The sequence below is a fragment of the Macaca fascicularis genome, chromosome 5, assembly GCF_037993035.2.
Source record: "Macaca fascicularis isolate 582-1 chromosome 5, T2T-MFA8v1.1".
NCBI classification, from domain to species: Eukaryota; Metazoa; Chordata; class Mammalia; order Primates; family Cercopithecidae; genus Macaca; species Macaca fascicularis.
The window spans coordinates 187,406,834-187,426,450 of record NC_088379.1 but is presented as its reverse complement, the minus strand read 5'-3'; the positions used below and the strand labels follow the sequence as shown (position 1 = coordinate 187,426,450).

At 39.0% G+C, this 19,617-nt stretch overlaps 1 protein-coding gene across 29 annotated transcripts in view; it reads right to left on the bottom strand.

The window, feature by feature from the left end:
• Positions 1–19,617, bottom strand: part of TENM3 (teneurin transmembrane protein 3) — a 2,750,454-nt gene that overhangs the window by 162,106 nt on the left and 2,568,731 nt on the right. For all 29 annotated transcript variants that reach the window (XM_065545705.2, XM_045391898.3, XM_065545707.2 and 26 more), the window contains one exon: positions 12,201–12,439. In XM_065545705.2, coding sequence (XP_065401777.1) covers positions 12,201–12,439 — 239 coding nt within the window. The remainder of the gene's footprint in view (positions 1–12,200; positions 12,440–19,617) is intronic.

Below are 19,617 nucleotides of genomic sequence, written 5' to 3'. Positions count from 1 at the left end.
TTAATCTGGGATCGCTCAGAGAGCAGTTTTCCTTAGTTATTACTAACTTAACCATTATTAATGAATATTTATGGAGCATTTCTTGAAATATATTTCAAAGCAAAACACAGAGGAAGTTGCAGTCTCTGATCCCTGGGAGACTTGCTCACACTGCCAGCCTGTTTCTTTATTTGGTGGTCTCAGTCTCCTTTCCTAAAAATAAATGGCCCACTTTCCCATTTTAAACATGCAATGCTTCTCTTTATGTGACTCTTTTCCAAGATCATGAAGAATTTGAAGAAGTAAAAAAAAAAAAAAGCATCTAAAAATATCATTACTCTAAAAATGGAAAATGTAAAATTTGTGATGATTTGAAATGACTGAAACAATATAGTTAGGTTTTATAAACAAATTCTATGTCACTCATATAGGCTTACTAACCATATCATGCAGTTCACTTGTTAAAACTAGAAATGTAGTTAACACAAAGATTAAGGATCTGGAATAAAATCGGGAAACCCAGTGGAAAAGCTCCACAGCACTTCTGGTTCCCTCAGCAGTGATTCCTGTGTTTGTAAAAATGTGATCACCTTTATAATTGTGAACCTTCTATAGTTATTATTTTGTAAATAAGTATTTTACATTTATATACTTCTTTTTTTAAGGGATTGACCTAAATTTTTAATACATTTATTTTTAAAGGAAATTCTATATTACCTTAAGGGAAAAAATCAGTGTATCTTGATATGAATAGTAATCAGCAAAATTACTTTTTTTTTTTGAGACAGGGTCTCGCTCTATTGCCAGGCTGAAGTGCAGTGGTGTGATCTCGGCTCACTGCAACCTCCACCTCCTGTGTTCAAGCAATTCTCCTGCCTCAGCCTCCCGAGTAGCTGGGACTACAGCTGCATGCCACCACACCTGGTTAATTTTTTGTATTTTAGTAGAGACGGGGTTTCACCATGTTGGTCAGGATGGTCTCAATCTCCTGACCTCATGATCTGCCCGCCTCAGGCTCCCAAAGTGCTGGGATTACAGGTGTGAGCCACCATGCCCGGTCAAAAATTACTCTTTATTTGTAAAAGAGATGTGAAAGGCAAGTGTCAGAGATGGCTAACATCTGCTGAGACCTTCCTCATGACATAATCTGATACAACAAAATAAGAATACAAAATAGAATTCATTTCTCACTTTGTCTTTCATTGTTATTTATTCTTCAGTTCATGTTCTATCTATAAATTCTTAAACCTAAGAAGAAACAATACCCTATGATACTGTGGGAAAAGTTCTGGACTTAAAAATAATGAGACCTAGATTATGGTTCCTTTTAAAGGATTTGCTGACTGGACAAGTCACTGATTTTCTGGGCCTAAGATGTTTCTTTTAAAAAAGTATAGATAATAGTATTTAATTTACTAGGTTGTTATAAAGAAGAAGAAGAAGGAGGAGAGCTAAAATTAACTGAGCACTTACATTTTGCCAGGCACATTACTTTATTCAATTTTCCCCATAGCTGTACTATTTCAAAACCTGTTTATATTGATGAAGAAATTCAGGTTTATGAAGGTTAAGTACCCTAGACTACATAGCTAGTAAGTGACAAAGGTGAGATACAAACACAAATCTGGCTGCTTTGAGATTCTATACTTATTAACAGTACTTTACAAATAAATTGTACTGTGGTATACAAATTTGAAATTATATTTTCTCATATAAGATTGTGAGATCACTGTGATAAAGATTACTTCTTACTCATCTTTGTGAATTCAGTATTTAGAAGAGATATTCAAAAACAGCTAAGTTTAATGAAATTGACTTTGATATTAGAAATAATTAAAAGGAGATACATGTAAAAATAAGCAAAAATCTGAAATCTGCAAAACCACTTGTATCATTTTCTCTCAAAACCAAGAGTCCCATATTCTACCTATTATATGCAGTAATCTTCTAGGTAGCCTTGGATATCCTTCTGTCTCTCCGGGAAATGCAGGATAATGTGTGAAAGGCTTGCTCTCCTTCAGGGGCAGGTGGAGGCTTATTGAAAGTGATAAAGAGAATGGGTCCCCCAGTGGAGGAGAAAATAGAAAGGATCAGCCAGTGGCTAAAGCACTAGGGTGATAAGACAATCCCAGGACAGAGCCAGCCAATGTCATGCCAGGCTGGTTGACAGACAGCCACCAGAAGAGGAGCATTAATTTCCTCCCAGGTAAGTCACCACGACACAATGTAACAGGTAACAGAAAGACTGGAAGTTCTTATCATTAATAACATGAAATCTTCTTGCAGAAAATATCTTAGTATTATACAGAGGTGGATCTAGCTAAAAAAACATACTTGTTCTTTGAGTCACTGTACAGAATGTAAAATGGGAAGATGCACAACGGCAGGGCCTCTGAGTAAGATTCTTTGCCCCTTTAGGCCCAACTCAATCATGAAAATGAGACGTGCTGACCTCCTTAGTTATCAAACACAGGGCAACATGACGCTTATCTCCAAACAGCTTTGGAGATGTAGGATACACACACACATCTGTAAGTTTTTAATTTCTTCAAAACAGATTGAGTACTCATGAATGGAAAGAAATCACAGATATCTTTTCCTTTACCACTTTTTTTTTGTTGTGTATTTTTTTTTTTTTTTTGAGATGGACTCTCGCTCTCCTTGCCCAGGCTGGAGTGCAATGGCGCAATCTCAGCTCACCACAACCTCCGCCTCCCGGATTCAAGCGATTCTCCTGTCTCAACCTCCCGAGTAGCTGGAATTACAGGCATGAGCCATCACACCTGGCTAATTCTGTATTTTCAGTAGAGACGGGGTTTCTCCATGTTGGTCAGGCTGGCCTCGAATTCCTGACCTCAGGTGATCTGCCTGCCTCGGTCTCCCAAAATGCTGGGATCACAGGCGTGAGCCACCGCGCCCAGCCTCCTTTACTAGTTTTTAAAAATATTTTTTGGAAATTCTTTATAAATAAAATTCTTAAAGTATGCATGTATGTTATCTGAAATTAAGAGAAAGGAACAAACAGAAAGAGACTATGGGATTCTTGTGGCAATTTTAGGTCTAGTTTCCCCAAATTTCCAAAGTGACATTTCTACTTCTAGATGTTAACTGCAACACTGGGTTCTAGGTAAACTAAGTCAATAATGAAAATTAAAAAAAAAATAACATTTTTCCCTAAGACACAGATAAATTTTCTCTTTATTATATCACAATATATTGATTTAATACTCCTGATAGTTGACATTTTCGGGTCACATTTAGGTTTCTGTGACAACACTTAGAATCTGTCCCTACATCAGCATTTGCCAAAACACATAATCTGAGTTATTATTTAGGCCTTAGCAGGAAAATCTTTCTTAAATGCTCAGATTCAGTAAGTTCTGCCTTTTATGCACTCTCTTAGTTTCCTACGTTTCTCCTTTTTAAATAGTTACTATAACTGTAATTAATTACTCAGTGTTTGCATTCTACAAAAGAATATAATCTCTAAGAGGCAAGGAATGTATTTTCACTGCTGTCACTGTCACAGTGTCTGACCTATGGTAGTCACCTGATAAATAAATGTTGAATGAATGACGGATGAATGAATGGTCAGTTCCTTTTCTGACAGCTGTTATATTACTAAAGTTACTAAAGAAGAAACTGGAATTTTTTTAAATCTATTTTTTATTTTTTAGAGATGCTCTTGCTATGTCGTTCAGGCTGGGGTGCAGTGGCCATTCACAGGCATGACCATCAGGCATTACAGCCTCGAACTCCTAGGCTCAAGTGGTGATCCTTCTGCCTCAGCCTCCCAGAAAGCTGTGACTACAGGTGCGTGCCACCACGTCTGGCTTTGGAATCTTATTTTTAAGGAAAAGGGACAAGGTGAGCAGTCTGCAGACATTCTAAGACAATGTGGGAACAATAAACTCTATACAAATTTAGATTTTATTTGATCTGTTATATTCTAGGATGAGACCTTTGTTTGATACAGATTCAATGAAACTTAAAGGTTTTGTGCTGAATTCACTTCTAAAATTCCTAGTAATTTGTCAAGTTTTTTTTAACCTTCTGTGTATGCCATTTACTTTTCTTTCACTCCTCTCTACACAGGCATTTCTCTCTGAACATGCTGCTGTTAGCACCACTAATGTAAAAGCAAATGACATATGCAACACCAATTAAATATTTATGCAACGTAGCAGTGAAGTGGTAAATATTGTATTATGCTTTCCACTTGTCGTTAGGAGATGTTGCTACATTTTGCAAATATGATAGTTTAAAACAGAGAAAACTTCACTATATTTCATGAATAAGATATTTATATCTAGCATAAACCGGAGGTAAGCTGACTTTAAAGGTATTTCTTATTGTTGTTCTGTCTTTGAATATTTTTCAAGTCAGAGAGATCCCTATATTTAAATGGTAAACACAATCTGTTTAAGTGCATTCTTTTCTTTTCTTTTTTTGAGACAGAGTCTCACTCTGTTGCCCAGGCTGGAGTGCAGTGGCGCAATCTCTGCTCGCTGCAACCTCCGCCTCCCGGGTTCAAGCGATTCTCCTGCCTCGGCCTCCTGAGTAGCTGGGACTACAGGTGCGTGCCACCCTGCCTGGCTAACTTTTTGTATTTTTAGTAGAGATGGGGTTTCGCCAGGCTGGTCTTGAACTCCTGACCTCCTCCCAAAGTGCTGGGATTACAGGTGTGAGCCACTGTGCCCAGCCAAGTGTATTATTGTCATATGTTATTTACTTTAGCTGACCTCATATCAAACTAAGAGTAAAATAAATTATATTCGTGGGGAGAGGAGGAGCTTACTTTCTATACTGGTAAATTCTTTTACTCTGAGTCTTTAATCACCATTGAATCAGGCTTAAATATGTCCTTAAGGATTCAAGAACAAAATAAAATATTGAAAAACTGACTCTAAATTTTTAGTCTTACAATTTTCCATCCTCTAAAATATAGGCAATACATTTTTCCTACAATGTGATGAAATCATGTTAGTATTAAAATGCTTCCATACCATCTCAGACAAAAATGCATTTTCTGAATATAATGCAACTCCGAGTGAAGGGAAGAAGCTGTAGTGAAAAATGGTATGTAATTCATTGCTCAGCTGTGTTCTAGAACATTATAAAACAGCACTTTTATTACAAAGACACGTCCAAAAAGAAAAAAGAACGTCAGACACATTTTATTTTGCCATATATAGTTAAATGGTTGATTTTTTCATGAAGCATAAAGGGTTGGCATATTTTCCCTTCTGACCCTGAGTTGCATATATATAGCTACTACCATCATCAATTTCAAAGTACACAGAGAGGTAAAAATGTTCATAAAATGCAAATAGGCCCAGAAGTAGGACAGATAACTGCTAAGGAATCATAACTGCAATGAACCTGGATTCGACAGGTTATGTTTTGCCAGATCTAGGGAATGCTTATGTCGTTAAACAGCCTTTTTAGCAGGCATATGACAACATGTATTTTAGAAATCAGTTGGTAGCAGCTGTTCAAAGGAAATAAATAACTACATATGTATTTTTTAAATGAAAGGAACAGTAAAAATGTGAGTAGTTCTCTGGTTTGCTATACTTGTCAGGAGCTCGTAAGAAAAACAAAGCTGAGCTATTTGTTTTCATTGGGCAATTAGTTAACAAAACAGTCCCTTAAAAATTTCAGATTTTTATGGAAAAATTTTTGTGGGGATAAAAAAAAAACCATTGGGTATTAGGGTGTTGGGAGGTAATAGGGAGTGACTATTAAAGGATGCAGGGTTTCTTTTTGGAGGTGAGAGAAATGTTCTGTGATGATAGCTGCAAAATTCTGTGGACATGTAACACTAAACACCATTGGACTGTATATTTAAATGGATAAACCACACGGTATGTGTACTGGGTCTCAATAAAACTGTGATTTAAAACACTCTGTTGTCAAATGAATTACTGGTTAGGAAAAACCTGGCCAAAAGGGCAAGATAATTGAGAAAATATACCACCATAATATAGTCTGATCATATTTTTTTCTCTAGCGTTCCTTAAAGTTCATGTGCAAATACCTTTAGTGCTACTGTACATGGAGAAATTCTCTGACTCTGCCTAGCAGTGCACAGAAATGCTCAAGAAATTAAAGGTCTATAATGGTGTTATTTGAAGTCTGATTTGAGTGGCTTTTTTTGCAGTTTAATTGGCATCATCCCAAGCATTTATTATGATTTGCATGTAGTAATGCTTTAATAATGTTTATGCTTCATGAGGGATTTCTGGCCATTTTTCTATGTGTATGACATTGACATACACAGAAAAAAGAGCTTTCTGTAAGCAAAGAACAATACCAAGACTCCTACCCACTGTGTAACTGTGAACAGAAGCGGAACATAGACGCTTCTCATTTTTGCCATTCTTGGTGAACAACTGGTGTTTATTGCTCATCTTTTTTTTTTTTTTTTTTTTTAATTTCAGAGCCAAAAAAAGAAGAATGAGTATATCAGGGCCCAAAGAAACGCAACAGGTATTTCTTTGGGTAGGTCTGTATCACTAAGTATAATCACTGAACTTAACATTTGTGGTTAGAAATCAGTAGAATTTCTGTTGTGTAAAGGCACAGCCACTCAAAGGTTAATGGATTAGTGAAGGATGTTAACTGGAGGCTCAGTAACCCAAAGAAAATCATAACACGACTCCGCTGCAAGGAAGTTTACCATATGTACATTTGATTGTTAAAAACTGAGATATGCGAAAGCACGTCACATTTATTCTATCATGAATCAGCTCAGCTTTCTCAATTCTGCTTGTTCCTCTATCCCACGAGGGCCTCATGATCTCCCAGTTATGGCTAGTTTTCTAACAGGTTGTCTAGACTTGCACTGTCCAAATGATAGTTCCTAGCCCCATGTCGCTGTTTGAGTTTAATGAAAAATAGTACAGTTTAAACTTCAGTTTCTTCAACTTACTAGCTACATCTCAAGTGCTCAACAGCCACTGGTGTCTAGTGGCTACTAAATTGGACAGTGTGGAAGCAGAACATTTCCGTCATGAAATGGGACATGTGACAGCATTTCCTAGACCTGTGCTACTCACAGTGTGGTCTGAAAGGCACAGCAGCATCCCGTGAGAGCCTGCTGGAAAAACGAATCTCAGTGCTCACTTTGGATCTGCTAAATCCGAATATGCATTTTAGCAAGGTCCCCAGGCGATTCCCAGGCACAGGAATGCTTGGAAAGCACAACTCTGGACCTCCTTTCATTGTATTACGTGTTCTGGAAGGCCACTGAAGTAATCTTTCAAAAACGTAAAGTGATTCCTTTTCACTTCTATGCTTAAATCTCTTCAATTTCTTCTCCATTTTTACTTCTTAAAAAACCTCACAGGAGACAGTATAGCGTAAGAGTCCTCGTATGTGTGCCTTCAGGAGAGCCATCTCTTTAAGCCACAGATTCCCTGTTTGTTAAAAGAAGAAACCTCCTCAGGTTGTTGTGGAAATTAAATGAGGTAATTCATACAGTTTCTAGAACAACGCCTGGCACGGTAAGCACTGCACATGCACCACGGCAGATGTTTCACGTTTCTTCCTTGCCGTTCCTCAGATGACCTCATCTCAAGGTCATTTTCTCACTCGCCATTGGCATGAGGTGAACAAAGCTCCAGTTCAGGCCTCAGGTGCTAGATCAAGCCTTTCCCCCAAATCTTCAGTGAAACGTAGCTATCATCTGTCTTCTCTTTTTGCTCATCAAGCTGGTATGAAAGCACGTATGGGGTTAAACGAGAGTTTTTATGCATGTCCTTATCACTTGACTATGAGCTTCTAGAAAGAAGAGCTAATTTGAACCTCTGACATCTGTCAGAGTGGCCAGGAAAATGTTAACCTAAAAATAGTTACTGAAAAACCATTAAGTATCAGAGAAAACTGAAGTACATTTTAAAAAATACCAGCTGGGCACAGTGGTGGCCCATTCCTGTCATCTCGGCACTTTGGGAGGCTGAGGCAAGAGGATAGCTTGATCCTAGGAGTTCGAGACCAATCTGGGAAACATAGGGAGATCCTGTCTCTAAAAAAAATAAAAATAAATTAGCTGGGCATGGTGGTGTGTGCCTGTAGTCCCAGCTACTAGTGAGGCTGAGATGGGAGGATCACTTGAGCCCAGGAGCTAAAGGCTGCAGTGAGCTGTGACTGCGTCATTGCACTCCACCTGTGAGACAGAGTGAGATCCTGTCTTTGAAAAAATAAAAATATAAAAAATAAATAAAAACTAATACTTAGATAAGGACTTTATAGGTATGGCATGAAAACCAGAAATTTAAAGAAATAAAGAGTGAGAACTGGTCTCAAAAAAATAAAAATACAAAAAATAAATACAAACTAATACTTAGATTAAATAAGGACTTTACAGGTATGTCTTGAAAGCCAGAAATATAAAGGAAAAAAATACATGCGATGACTTTACAACTTCTGTACGAAATATGGTAAAAATGACTATGATCAGAGTTAATAATAAATTGGAAAAGTATATAACATGGGACAAAAAATTCATATCCTTAATTGAAAACAGACTTTTTAAATCAAAAAGAAAGGAGAATAGCCCCAATAGAAAAGTGGAGGCTATTCACACACAAAAAGAGAAATACAAATGGCCAATAAATGTATGAGAAGATATTCAGCGCTACTAGTAATAAATCCAAATAACAATGTTTTAACCTAAGAGATTGGCAAAAGTTAAAAATATGCATAATAAAGGATAGATAGATAAATAGAGGTAATGACTAGCATTGGTGGTTACACAAACTGACAGTTGCCATGGTTTTCAAAATTTAAAACATGCCTACTCTTTGGTACAGCAAATATCCTTCAAAGAATTTATCCCAATAAAAAACTGGATCAAATGAGCATATATGCACATGCCAACATACACAGACACAGGCATAAGAAAATAAGTCACTGTATTTTGGGGAACTAGTTATTTAAGAATAGCCACTAAATAAAATTATATAGATGATATATAATGAATGATATATGAGAAAAGCCTAGTATAAAATGCATTTAAAAATATGGACCTCTAGCTGTATATGTACATGGGAAAATATCTGGAAGGATATACACCAAAAAGTTGACAGCATGCACTGTGGGATTACAATTAGTTTTCACTTTTTAAGGTCTTTCTTTACTCTCTGAAATTCTGAAGAAACAGAAAAAACAAACAACAAAACCTGTCCACCTCCCTTCCTCCCTCCTTGCCTTTCTTTCAGAAGCTGTTCACCTTGTCTATCCTGAGATAACTCACCTTAGAGGAGAGACATGTTAAATCTACATGTCGTAAGTTCTCATTATCTTACTGGAAAGTAAGAACAAATATTCTAAGAAATAATTCCTCAAGCTTTTTTTTAATGTCTTAGGCTTTTACTTTATATTAACAGTCAATATAAGAGAAGGGATTCTAAGGGAATGGAAAAAAAAGCTTAAGGATGGCTGCGTTTCTGTTAAAGGTTGCAAGGTCAATCTCATGATGACATTGGTCTTCCCCATTGATTCTGGGGTTTATCAGACTGATCTGGCTGGATGGGCAAGTGTCTCTTTTCTCCCTCTCTGCTTTACATGCACACTTAATAGAAAAGGACAACCTTCCCTGAGAGAAGTGTCCTGTTCTTTTTTTCAAGGGTAAAGGCAACATCTTGAATCAAAAAAGATTTATCATGTGAATTGATGAGGGAATGAAAGTTTTTCACCTGATTAAAAATAAAATCATTGTGTTAGTCCTTTAAATGTAGGAAGACCAATGAAAATCTGAAGCATACATGTGCTTCGTTAAAGTGATAAAAGTATGAGAAAATTCTTTGAAGATAAAAGTAAATGTTTGCTAGATAACACTGGGATTGTATCTTCTTAATTCCTAGCACAATAACTAGATCAAAACAAATGTTCAATAAATATCTGTTGAACTGAAAAGCCTACATGAGTATAGTAACTAGATAATTTGCGTGTTGCCATGTGGGGAAAAATAAAAGCGAAGGGAAGAGTTTATGACCATGGTACTAGTAGGAATAAAGCAGATTGCTAATGACTAAAAAGTAAAACCAGGCAATATGAAAAAAAAGAAAAATTTTGAGTTTTTACTTAGAAGTCTGATAGTTATATTCACTAATGGATCCTTAAAAAGAGTAGAAGTCTCACAGGTAACAGTGACTGATCTCACATTAAAATGCTATTTTTTCCTGCTAGTCACACCATGAAAATAAAATTAAATGGCATTAGAATTGATATTCAAAATATTTAACAACCGGAAGCACACAGACACTTATCAATCAGAAAGGATGCCTGACCAGTCAACCTGACACCGAATTCCAGCCCTGCATATTTATCTACCTGGTATGCACCACAGTAAAAAAAAAAATCTGCAACAAGCACATATTCTTTTTTATTTTTAAGTTGCAGGGTACATGTGCAGGATGTGCAGGTTTGCTAGTGTGCCATGGTGGTTTTGCTGCACCTATCAACCCATCGCCTAGGTATAAAGCCCAGTGTGCATTAGCTGTTTTTAACCAATGCTCTCCCTCCTCCCATCCCACCCCATGACAGGCCCCGGTGTGTCTTGTTCCCTTCCCTGTGCCCATGTGGTCTCCTTGTTCAGCTCAAATACATATTCTTAATTTACTACATCCCATTTATGACCGGTCCATTTCAGAACCATTTAAAATTCTTTCGCAGCACACTTCTGACAGGCACAAATAATATATACAGCTAACTAGAATAGAATCTCTTGATGGCTGATACATTTTCTAACCAAATACTAGAAATCTGTCTCTGGAATATTGATTTTTGTTGTGAAATTACTCATTCACCTTCTGTGTTATGAAACAACAGCAGTATTGTCTCACTAGGGTGTGATCCTGGTCAAGTGATAACCCCTTCAGTATCTGGTTGACCATCTTTATAAGGAGAAAGTGAACTTAGATTAAAACACGACAGAAAGGTAAGAGAAAGGTTTCATCTTGCTTTGACCTCTGACTGGTTGGTAGAGGCGGTCAGAGGTAGTGAATGAAGCACTCAGATGAAGACAAGCAGCATGTAATCGGGTTAAGGAGAGAAAGTGCTGTGAGTCATTAACGATGTCTTCCATGGTCAAAGAACTGGAAAAATTACTGCATAACATGTCACGTAGTTGCCATCCCGGACTCAACTGTCTCTGAAGTTCTCTCATGCTCTACAATTCTGTTTTCCCATTAAACACTGACTCAAAACGGTTATTTCACTTTCCAAAGTGCCTAATTATATCATAGGAGTACTGTAGCCAGAGGAAGATACTGGTCCACTGCAAAAGCATCATAGTATTCTACATACAGCTCTGCAATACTCTTACTCAGTTATAGAATTTCATGGGGCATCACAAATTGCTTTGTAAACTTGAGGATGCATCACTGGCTATTGTTCCTGGTGGATAAACCACAAAGCCTGTGATTTATCTCAGTGGACACCATTAGCATTTCAATGCAGTAGGCCTTTCCCTACACTTAGAAGAAGATCAAAATACAATGTGGTCAGTTCTGGCATTTTAAAAAGCAATTTCCAGTAGTTTGAATGCTCAAATATGTTAAGAAATGGTTAAATAAAAGCAATATTTACAACTTCTATTAGTAGCTTCCATTATTTGGGTTACTATCAAATGAAAAACATGATCAATACTACATCAGAAGAGAAGAAAAATCCACATATATGAATGAGTATATAATCCATTCATTGCTTTATGGACGCCCAGTTCTCTGGAGAGCGTTCCTGAGTGCAAGATGATGGCCCTGAGTGATGAGTTTTACATTTAGATGGCTGAGTGAGCTGAGAGACTTGTAATATCACAAGTAGTGGAGAGCTCCCTATTGAGTACGCATCGAAGGAAATCCTGCACAGGGTTCATTACTGCAAGCACATGAATTATTTTGTGCACATGAAATGCCACAGAGCTATCCATGTTTCACAAGGGATAAGTCAAACACAAATGTACCCTATAGTTTTTGTCCAAGAATATACCTCACTGTTTACGGACATGAACTACCCACAAAACCTGCTTTTCTATGTATCTAAATTTGCTGAAAATTACTGAAAATACTCTGTGATTTATGATATATTATGACCAAACTCACCTCCACCAAATATAACCTCATAGTATGCTTCTAGACCAAATGAATAAATACAAGTAATCAAACAATGTAACACCCTGATTTACAGACAAAGTAATTCTAAGAACTTGTTCTTACCTATAAAATAAGACAGGAGTATTGCCAGGAGCACCGAGACCCCTACGGCACACAGTGCAGTGCATTTCCAGCTACAGTACTTTGAGGACTTCTTGAATTTAAAAGCACTTCTTGATAGGGTGTTTCTAGGTAGTGGCCGAGTAGGCGGTGAATAAACAGAGCCAGATGCCATTGTGTATCCTGGGGTTGCAGTACTGAACAGTGGCGTTGTCCCTGTTCCTGTTTTGAAGAGGAAATGCCTGTGGAAAAGGAGAATATCATTATAAGATACAAATATGTTGCAATATGAGAGACAAGAGACCGCGATGCATTTAGCTCTTCTGTCTCTTTTGCTCTCTCTCTCCTTTTTTTTTTTTTTTAAAGAATTTATCCTATATAACCTAAAGCATTAAAAACCAAGGAAATGTTTTAACCAAAGAATCTAACTCATAAAAATGACTCTCACGAAAGAGACTGATTTTTAATGTAGACAGCAGGATTTATACATATAAATGATCACTGTCCCTTCAAGTAGACATCTCGAGAGACTCTAAAGACTTTCTAATCACACTATTTCCTGAACAAAACCATTTTGGAATGTCCCATGATGAATTATCCTAAGAGCATTTTCAGTTAGCAAAAGAAACCCAGTCTTGTTGCTTTGTAGCTACATGGGCATTTACTACTCATGAGACTACACACTTATATAAACATGAGTATGCATGATCACGCTGATCTTCTGTACACTGATTTATTTTCTGGACGTCCATGGAAACACTGGCATCTTGGCCTGCTTCTCTGCTAATAAGTACAATAAAACCAAGTTTGGCTACAGGCAGTTGGTCAGCTCTCAAACAATTCAAACTATTTTACTGACAGCTTATGTCAAACATAATCAGGAATGTGAACCTGCTGGGGGTAGGGAGAGGGAAGGAATCATGGAACACCTTCTAATACCAAACCTAAATAAATGAAGGGGTCAGTGAAGCAGATTTTGGATCAAATATAGAAATGTTCCCTGACCACGAGCCATACAACAGAGAGCAACCTGCCTCTAAAAGTTATATGCTCTCTTCCTTGACAATGTTTAAGTGGAAATTGTGTGGTCACGTAACAAGAGCACTGTAAATGGAATTCTTCAGGAAAGGTAACTAATTTTAAGATTCCTATTAACAATAGAGGTCTCCAAATTTTACAAAAGCACCATTTGTTTTATGGTTTACATTTAATATTATGCTGGTAACTTACAGTATCTTCAGTGAGTATCCCGACACTTACCACGATGTTCCTAGCACATCCCATGAAGTCAACAGACTGTGCTCTCTTTCATATTCAGATTGTACACAGGCCTTTCAACCTGAGATGGTACAGCCTTTATGCAAGGTCATTTTAGATAAGACAGAGCTAAATACCTTTAATTTTAATCCTCATGTACTTATCGTATACTGGAGAAATGCTGAATATATCAAACAAATTAAGGGGTTAACAGGACAGAACTGGGAAGCCAGACTGCCAAGGTTTAAATTCCACTTAACCACTTAGTAGGTACGTGTCCCTGATGAGTTAATGAAAGTCAGTTTTGGTTCCTTAATCTATAAAATGGGGATGGTAATAGTATCTACCTCACAGGGTTATTATGAAACTTAAATGACTTAATATTTAAAGTAAAGTGCTTGGAATGTGTTATATAAGTATCTGATTAATAAAAAAGGATCACACTCATTTATTTTATGTATATTATTACTTAGAAGAGGCTGAATAGGTATTTAAAAGTTACAAAGAATCAATCTCCAGAAAATTATTAAGTGAAAAATAGTGAAGCCAGTCTACAGATGTGGTAAAAGTCATGAACGTTAGCCTAATACAGGCCAGTAGAGTGGAACGAATTCTGGATTGAAAATCAGTCCCTGGTCTATCATTTCCTAGTCATCTGGCCCTAGGAAGCCTCAGTTTTTTTTCTCGACCTGTAAAAAAATGGCACTAGTGACTTACTTATTTTAACAGGGTTGCAAAACAGCTAATGTCTCTAAAAAATGCTTTGTCAACCACAAAATTAGAACAGACACAAATGATGAGTTGTCACTTGTACAAATTATACTAGCAACTGTATTATGAGCCCATTTCCCCACCGAACTACTTTAAAAAGCTAATTTAAAAGTTTATAGCCTGAATTAAGTGCTATGTTGGAGGCAGCATTAGTACCTCCTACCATATTCATATTCAGCACGGTTATTCAGCGCTCTGAAATGACACTGTCTGAGTTCAAATCCAGACTCTTCACCTATAAATAGCTGCATGATTTTGGGTAAGTTACTCAAATTTTGTGTCTTGGTTTTATCATCTGTAAAAAGGGCATAATAACAGTACATACAATTTACAGGCATTTTCCAAGGATTAAACGAAATAATGCATATATAAAGTGTTTACATTAGTATCTAGCACAAGGTAAGTGCTCTAAAAGCATTAGCTATGTATTATTTTGCTCAAAATCACATATCACAGTCTCTATTCAAAAGACACATAAGTATAATTTGAAGATTTTAAATGCCAATTCAAAATGTAACATCATCAAAACGAATGTGGACACAATGAATTCCCTGGTTTACAAATTCGATACTGGCGATGCCACACACTGGCATGTAGTCTGGATAAGAAGATGGACTATGTCATTTAGATCAGGCATCAGCAAACTTTTGCTGTAAAGGACACAGAGCAACTATTTTAGGCTTTTCCAGAGATATCACTGAACTCTACTGTTATATCGTGAAAGCCGCCATAGACGATGCATACATGTTTAACTCTGGCTCTGTTCCAGTAACACTTTTTTGTAGACATTGAAATTTTAACTTTATAGAATTTCCCCATGTCATGAAATCCTCTTTGCTTTTCATGTTGTCAATTATTTAAAGATGTGAAAACCACTCTCTGCTCACAAGCAGTACAAAAACAAGTAACAGGGCTGGACCTGGCCTATGAGTCATGTTGGCCCGGATCTAGATTCTCACTCTTTTCAGGATTATACATGAAGAGTGAGCAGGAGGCTCAGCAGCCCATAGAAACAGCCTATTCCCTCAACGCCACTGAGAGGATTTAAAAGGCAGACTAAAGGGTGCAAAGCATGCCTCCTGTGAAGCTTGGACAGATCCATGTAATTGGACAGAGATCCTGTTATTATCTTCTGGAAGTTCCACCCTAAAAAGTCCTGGCAAACACTGGCGCATGCATTTCACAGGGCCAAAGGATCATTTCTGCCAAGCATAGGAAAAGGACTGACGTTTCCTGTGACTGTGGGACAATTTGCTTACTTTACTGCAGCGGTCCCCAACCTTTCTGGCACCAGTGACCAGTTTCGTGGAAGACAATTTTTCCCTGGACCAGGAATGGGGGGTGGAGAGGATGTTTTCGGGGTGAAACTGTTCCACCTCAGATCATCAAGCATTAGATTCCCACACAACCTAGATCCCTCGCATGTGCAGTTCACAATAGGGTTCGTGCTCCTATGAGAATCTAATGCTGTCACTGATCTGCCAGGAGGCGAAGCTCGGGCAGTAATGCTCCCTCCTCCGACTGTCACTCACCTCCTGCCGTGTGGCCCAGTTCCTAGCAGGCCGCGGATCGGTACTGGTCCACAGCCCGGTGGCTGGGGCTATGTGGGCTTTGGCATTCGCTCAGTTTGGGTTGACCCCTCCTGGTATCACCGATGGAGGTGATAGGTGTCCATTCTGTCGACTTCATTAATAATGATAACGGCCATTTCCTGAGTACCTACTAAGCACTGTATTGTTGTTTCACTACAATTTTCACCATAATGCAGTGAAGAATAAAATGATTATTTGTATTTTCAGCCTTTATCCTCCAAGTCTCAGCTCAGATGTTACTACCTGACCATCCAATCCAAAGCCCTGTTCCCTCTTCTCTTCACAGTATTACCGTGTTAATTTTCTTCAAAGTGCTTATTACAATCAGTTATCCCATTATTTATTTGTGCGGTAAATCAAGTTTCTGAAGTACTATTGAAAGTATGTTTTTTCCTCCTGACTTTTTTCCCTTTCTCTGTTTTCTCTGCCTCAATCTTCTTGTTCTAGTTTTATTTCACTGCCTCCAGAAGAAATGAAATAAGATGAAGGAAGAAATAGCTTAAGTCTCTTACCGGTTTTCTAAAGCCCAGATGGCTGAGTGAAAGAGAGTGGACTGGGGAGGAAAATGGTGTGAGGGGAGAAAGGGCTTCCCTCCAGAAAGGAGAATATGTCCACACTGGGGGCAGGTGCAGAACCTGAGGGGAGCTGGTGACAGCAGAGGAGCAACAGGGCCCAGGAAGAGAAGCCTGAATTCTGCCTCGTGGGTGGTGTCCTGGGGGAAGCGACGAGACTCCAAGGAAGTCTGAGGCTCTTCCTGCTGCTTCCATGCCATGCTCGAGGGAAGAGAGCAGCAGAGAGAGCTACCTGGCAAAGCTGTGTGTACAGAAACACGCAACACTCCCGTAGTGACAGGTTTGCAGGCTCATGGCCAACGACGGAGCCCCTTACCTCAGTCTTTGGTCCCATGAAAACCCTCCGGGGGAAAGTGGGAATGGAGAGGCTTTGTGATGTACCCAACATGTCAGGAATAAACCGAATTTAGAAAATAAAGATTCCCCTGAGACTAGAAAAAAATATTTCATTTTATTAAGGGCTAGGAAGAGAGAAAGAGAAGACTGGCTGAAGATGTACCGTGTCCCAGGGATAAAGGCCCCGCTCCTGGCCTCCCTGCGTGAGTCCTGGAGAAGCAGAGATTACAGTGTAAATCCAAGAGGCCTGAGAGCAGAGAAAATCTGTGCCTTACATCTCAGACAGAGAACGGAGGCGATAACAGGATCTCAAAGGGAAACGAACGCATGAAGCATCCAGGTGATGCAGTCAGGGAGCCTCGCCGATTCCTGTGCCTGAGCATAATTTCTAAGAAGCGGAACTACTTCTATGGGCTGCAAGAGTAGCAAAGAGACGGCAGAGTGTGCCACTGGACAAGCAGGGGTCTCGCGGATAGGAACGAAGGTGACCCCTGTAATATCAGGAGGATTAGAAACAGACAGACAGACAGCATGAAAACTCGACGTCTTAGTGGAGAGTCTAACACCAGAAGCTCCCTGCTGTGCTCAGAGTACCATGGAGGAGCTGGGGTAGGGGAGGGAGGGACCCAAACCGCCTGAAGAGAGGATTCTAGGAATGAGACCTAAAATGAAACATAAACGGGCCGGTGCGGTGGCTCACACCTGTAATCCCAGCACTTTGAAAGGCCGAGACGGGCGGATCACGAGGTCAGGAGTTCGAGACCAGCCCAATCAACACAGTGAAACCTTGTCTCTACTAAAAAACAAACAAACAAACAAACTACAAAAAAATTAGCTAGATGTGATGGTGGGCACCTGTAATTCCAGCTACTAGGGAGGCTGGGGCAGGAGAATCACTTGAACCCAGGAGATGGAGGTTGCGTTGAGCTGAGACCACGCCACTACATTCCAGCCTGGCAACAGAGTAAGAATCTGTCTCAGGAAATAGGGCCAGGTGCGGCGGCTCACGCCTGTAATCCCAGCACTTTGGAGGGCCCGGGCAGGTGGATCATGAGGTCAGGAGATGGAGACCATCCTGGCTAACACGGTGAAACCCCGTCTCTATTAAAAATACAAAAAATTAGCCAGGCATGCTGGCGGGCGCCTGTAGTCCCAGCTACCGGGGAGGCTGAGGCAGGAGAATGGCGGGAACCCGGGAGGTGGAGCTTGCAGTGAGCCAAGATCGTGCCACTGCACTCCAGCCTGGGTGACAGAGCAAGACTCTGTCTCAAAACAAAAAACAAAAAACAAAAAAAACTGTCTCAAAACATAAAAATAAAAAACATAAATATTTTTAAAAGTTGTATTTCTAACGTGCTATACTGATGGACTACGAATGATATACTCACTCCACAAATCTATCATTTGTCTTCTCGCATTAGAATGTAAACTCTATGAAGTCCTATTCACCTCTGCATTAACAAGACTTAAAAAGTTCTTGGCATGTTATAGGTGTTCAATAAATATGTGTAACATAAGTAAAATGGTGACTACTATGCAGATGAGGAAAAGTGAGCCTCAAAAAGTTAAGTACCTTGGCCAAGAGGTCACAGCTAATAAAGGAATGAAATCATAAAATATATAAAATAGCAATAAATAAGGTTGGAAATTATAAAAACCAAAAAGCAAGCCTGGGATACGTGTTTTAGCTTTATTCAAAGTACATTGTTTCTCCATGGGAGACAGGATTTGAATCTGAGCCTATGGTACTCTCAAGATTATGAACTTAGCCTCAACACTAAAAACATGTGAACATCCACTATGTGAGAGACAGTAAGTTTGAGAGATGCTGATTTCAAATCAGACAGCTCTGTTTAAATTTCCAAAATTTGAGACATCAATAGATCATGAGATCACCAATCTTGGCAAGGGCTTGAGTTGCTATGAAATTATTATTTTTCTTATTTTTGCGATAGAGTTTCACTCTTGTCACCCAGGCTGGAGTGAAGTGGTGTGATCTCGGCTCAGTGCAATCTCCGCCTCATGGGTTCAAGCAATTTTCCAGCCTCAGCCTCCTGAGTAGCTGGGATTAAAGGCATGTGCCACCATGCCAGGTAATTTCTGTATTTTTAGTAAAGACGGGGTTTCACCATGTTGGCCAGGCTGGTCTTGAACTCCTGACCTAGGTGATCTGCCCGCCTTGGCCTCCCAAAGTGCTGGGATTACAGGTGTGAGCCACCATGCCCAGCTGCAATTATTATTTTTCTTAGAGGAAAATGCAACTTTGAGATATTGTTCAAAACAAAGATGTAATATTCTAAAATTACAGCTTTGTGACTGTATATTTTGTTATTTGTTCTAACATTACTCCAGCTACTCAGGCTGGAGCACAGTGGTGTGATGACAGCTCACTGGAGCCTTGACCTCCCAGCCCCAAGTAATCCTCCTTCCTCAGCCTCCTGAGTAGCTTGGACTACAGCATGTGCACCACCACGTCCGACTAATATTTTTATTTTTATTTTTGTACAGATGGGGGTCTCCCTATGTTGTCCAGACTGATCTCAATCTCCTACCCTCAAACAATCTTCCTGCCTTAGCATCCCAAAGTGCTGGGATTATAGGCATGAACCACCATGCCTGGCCAGCCACTGACTTTCAATCTCAGAAGTACCCCTCCTCAGACTGGGGACTGTACTGTACTCAGAGTAGTCACAAAGGAGAGGTGCTTTTGAGATTTAAATCTGATTGTGTATATCACACTGGGGCCTTGATGATGTACGTGCATAATAAATACAGAAATGTTACAAAACATGGGAAGAGAAGTCAAATCACCTGTGCACTATATTTTAAAACAATGAGGCAGGAGGACTGCTTGAGCCTAGGAGTTCAAGACCAGCCTGGGCAATACAGTGA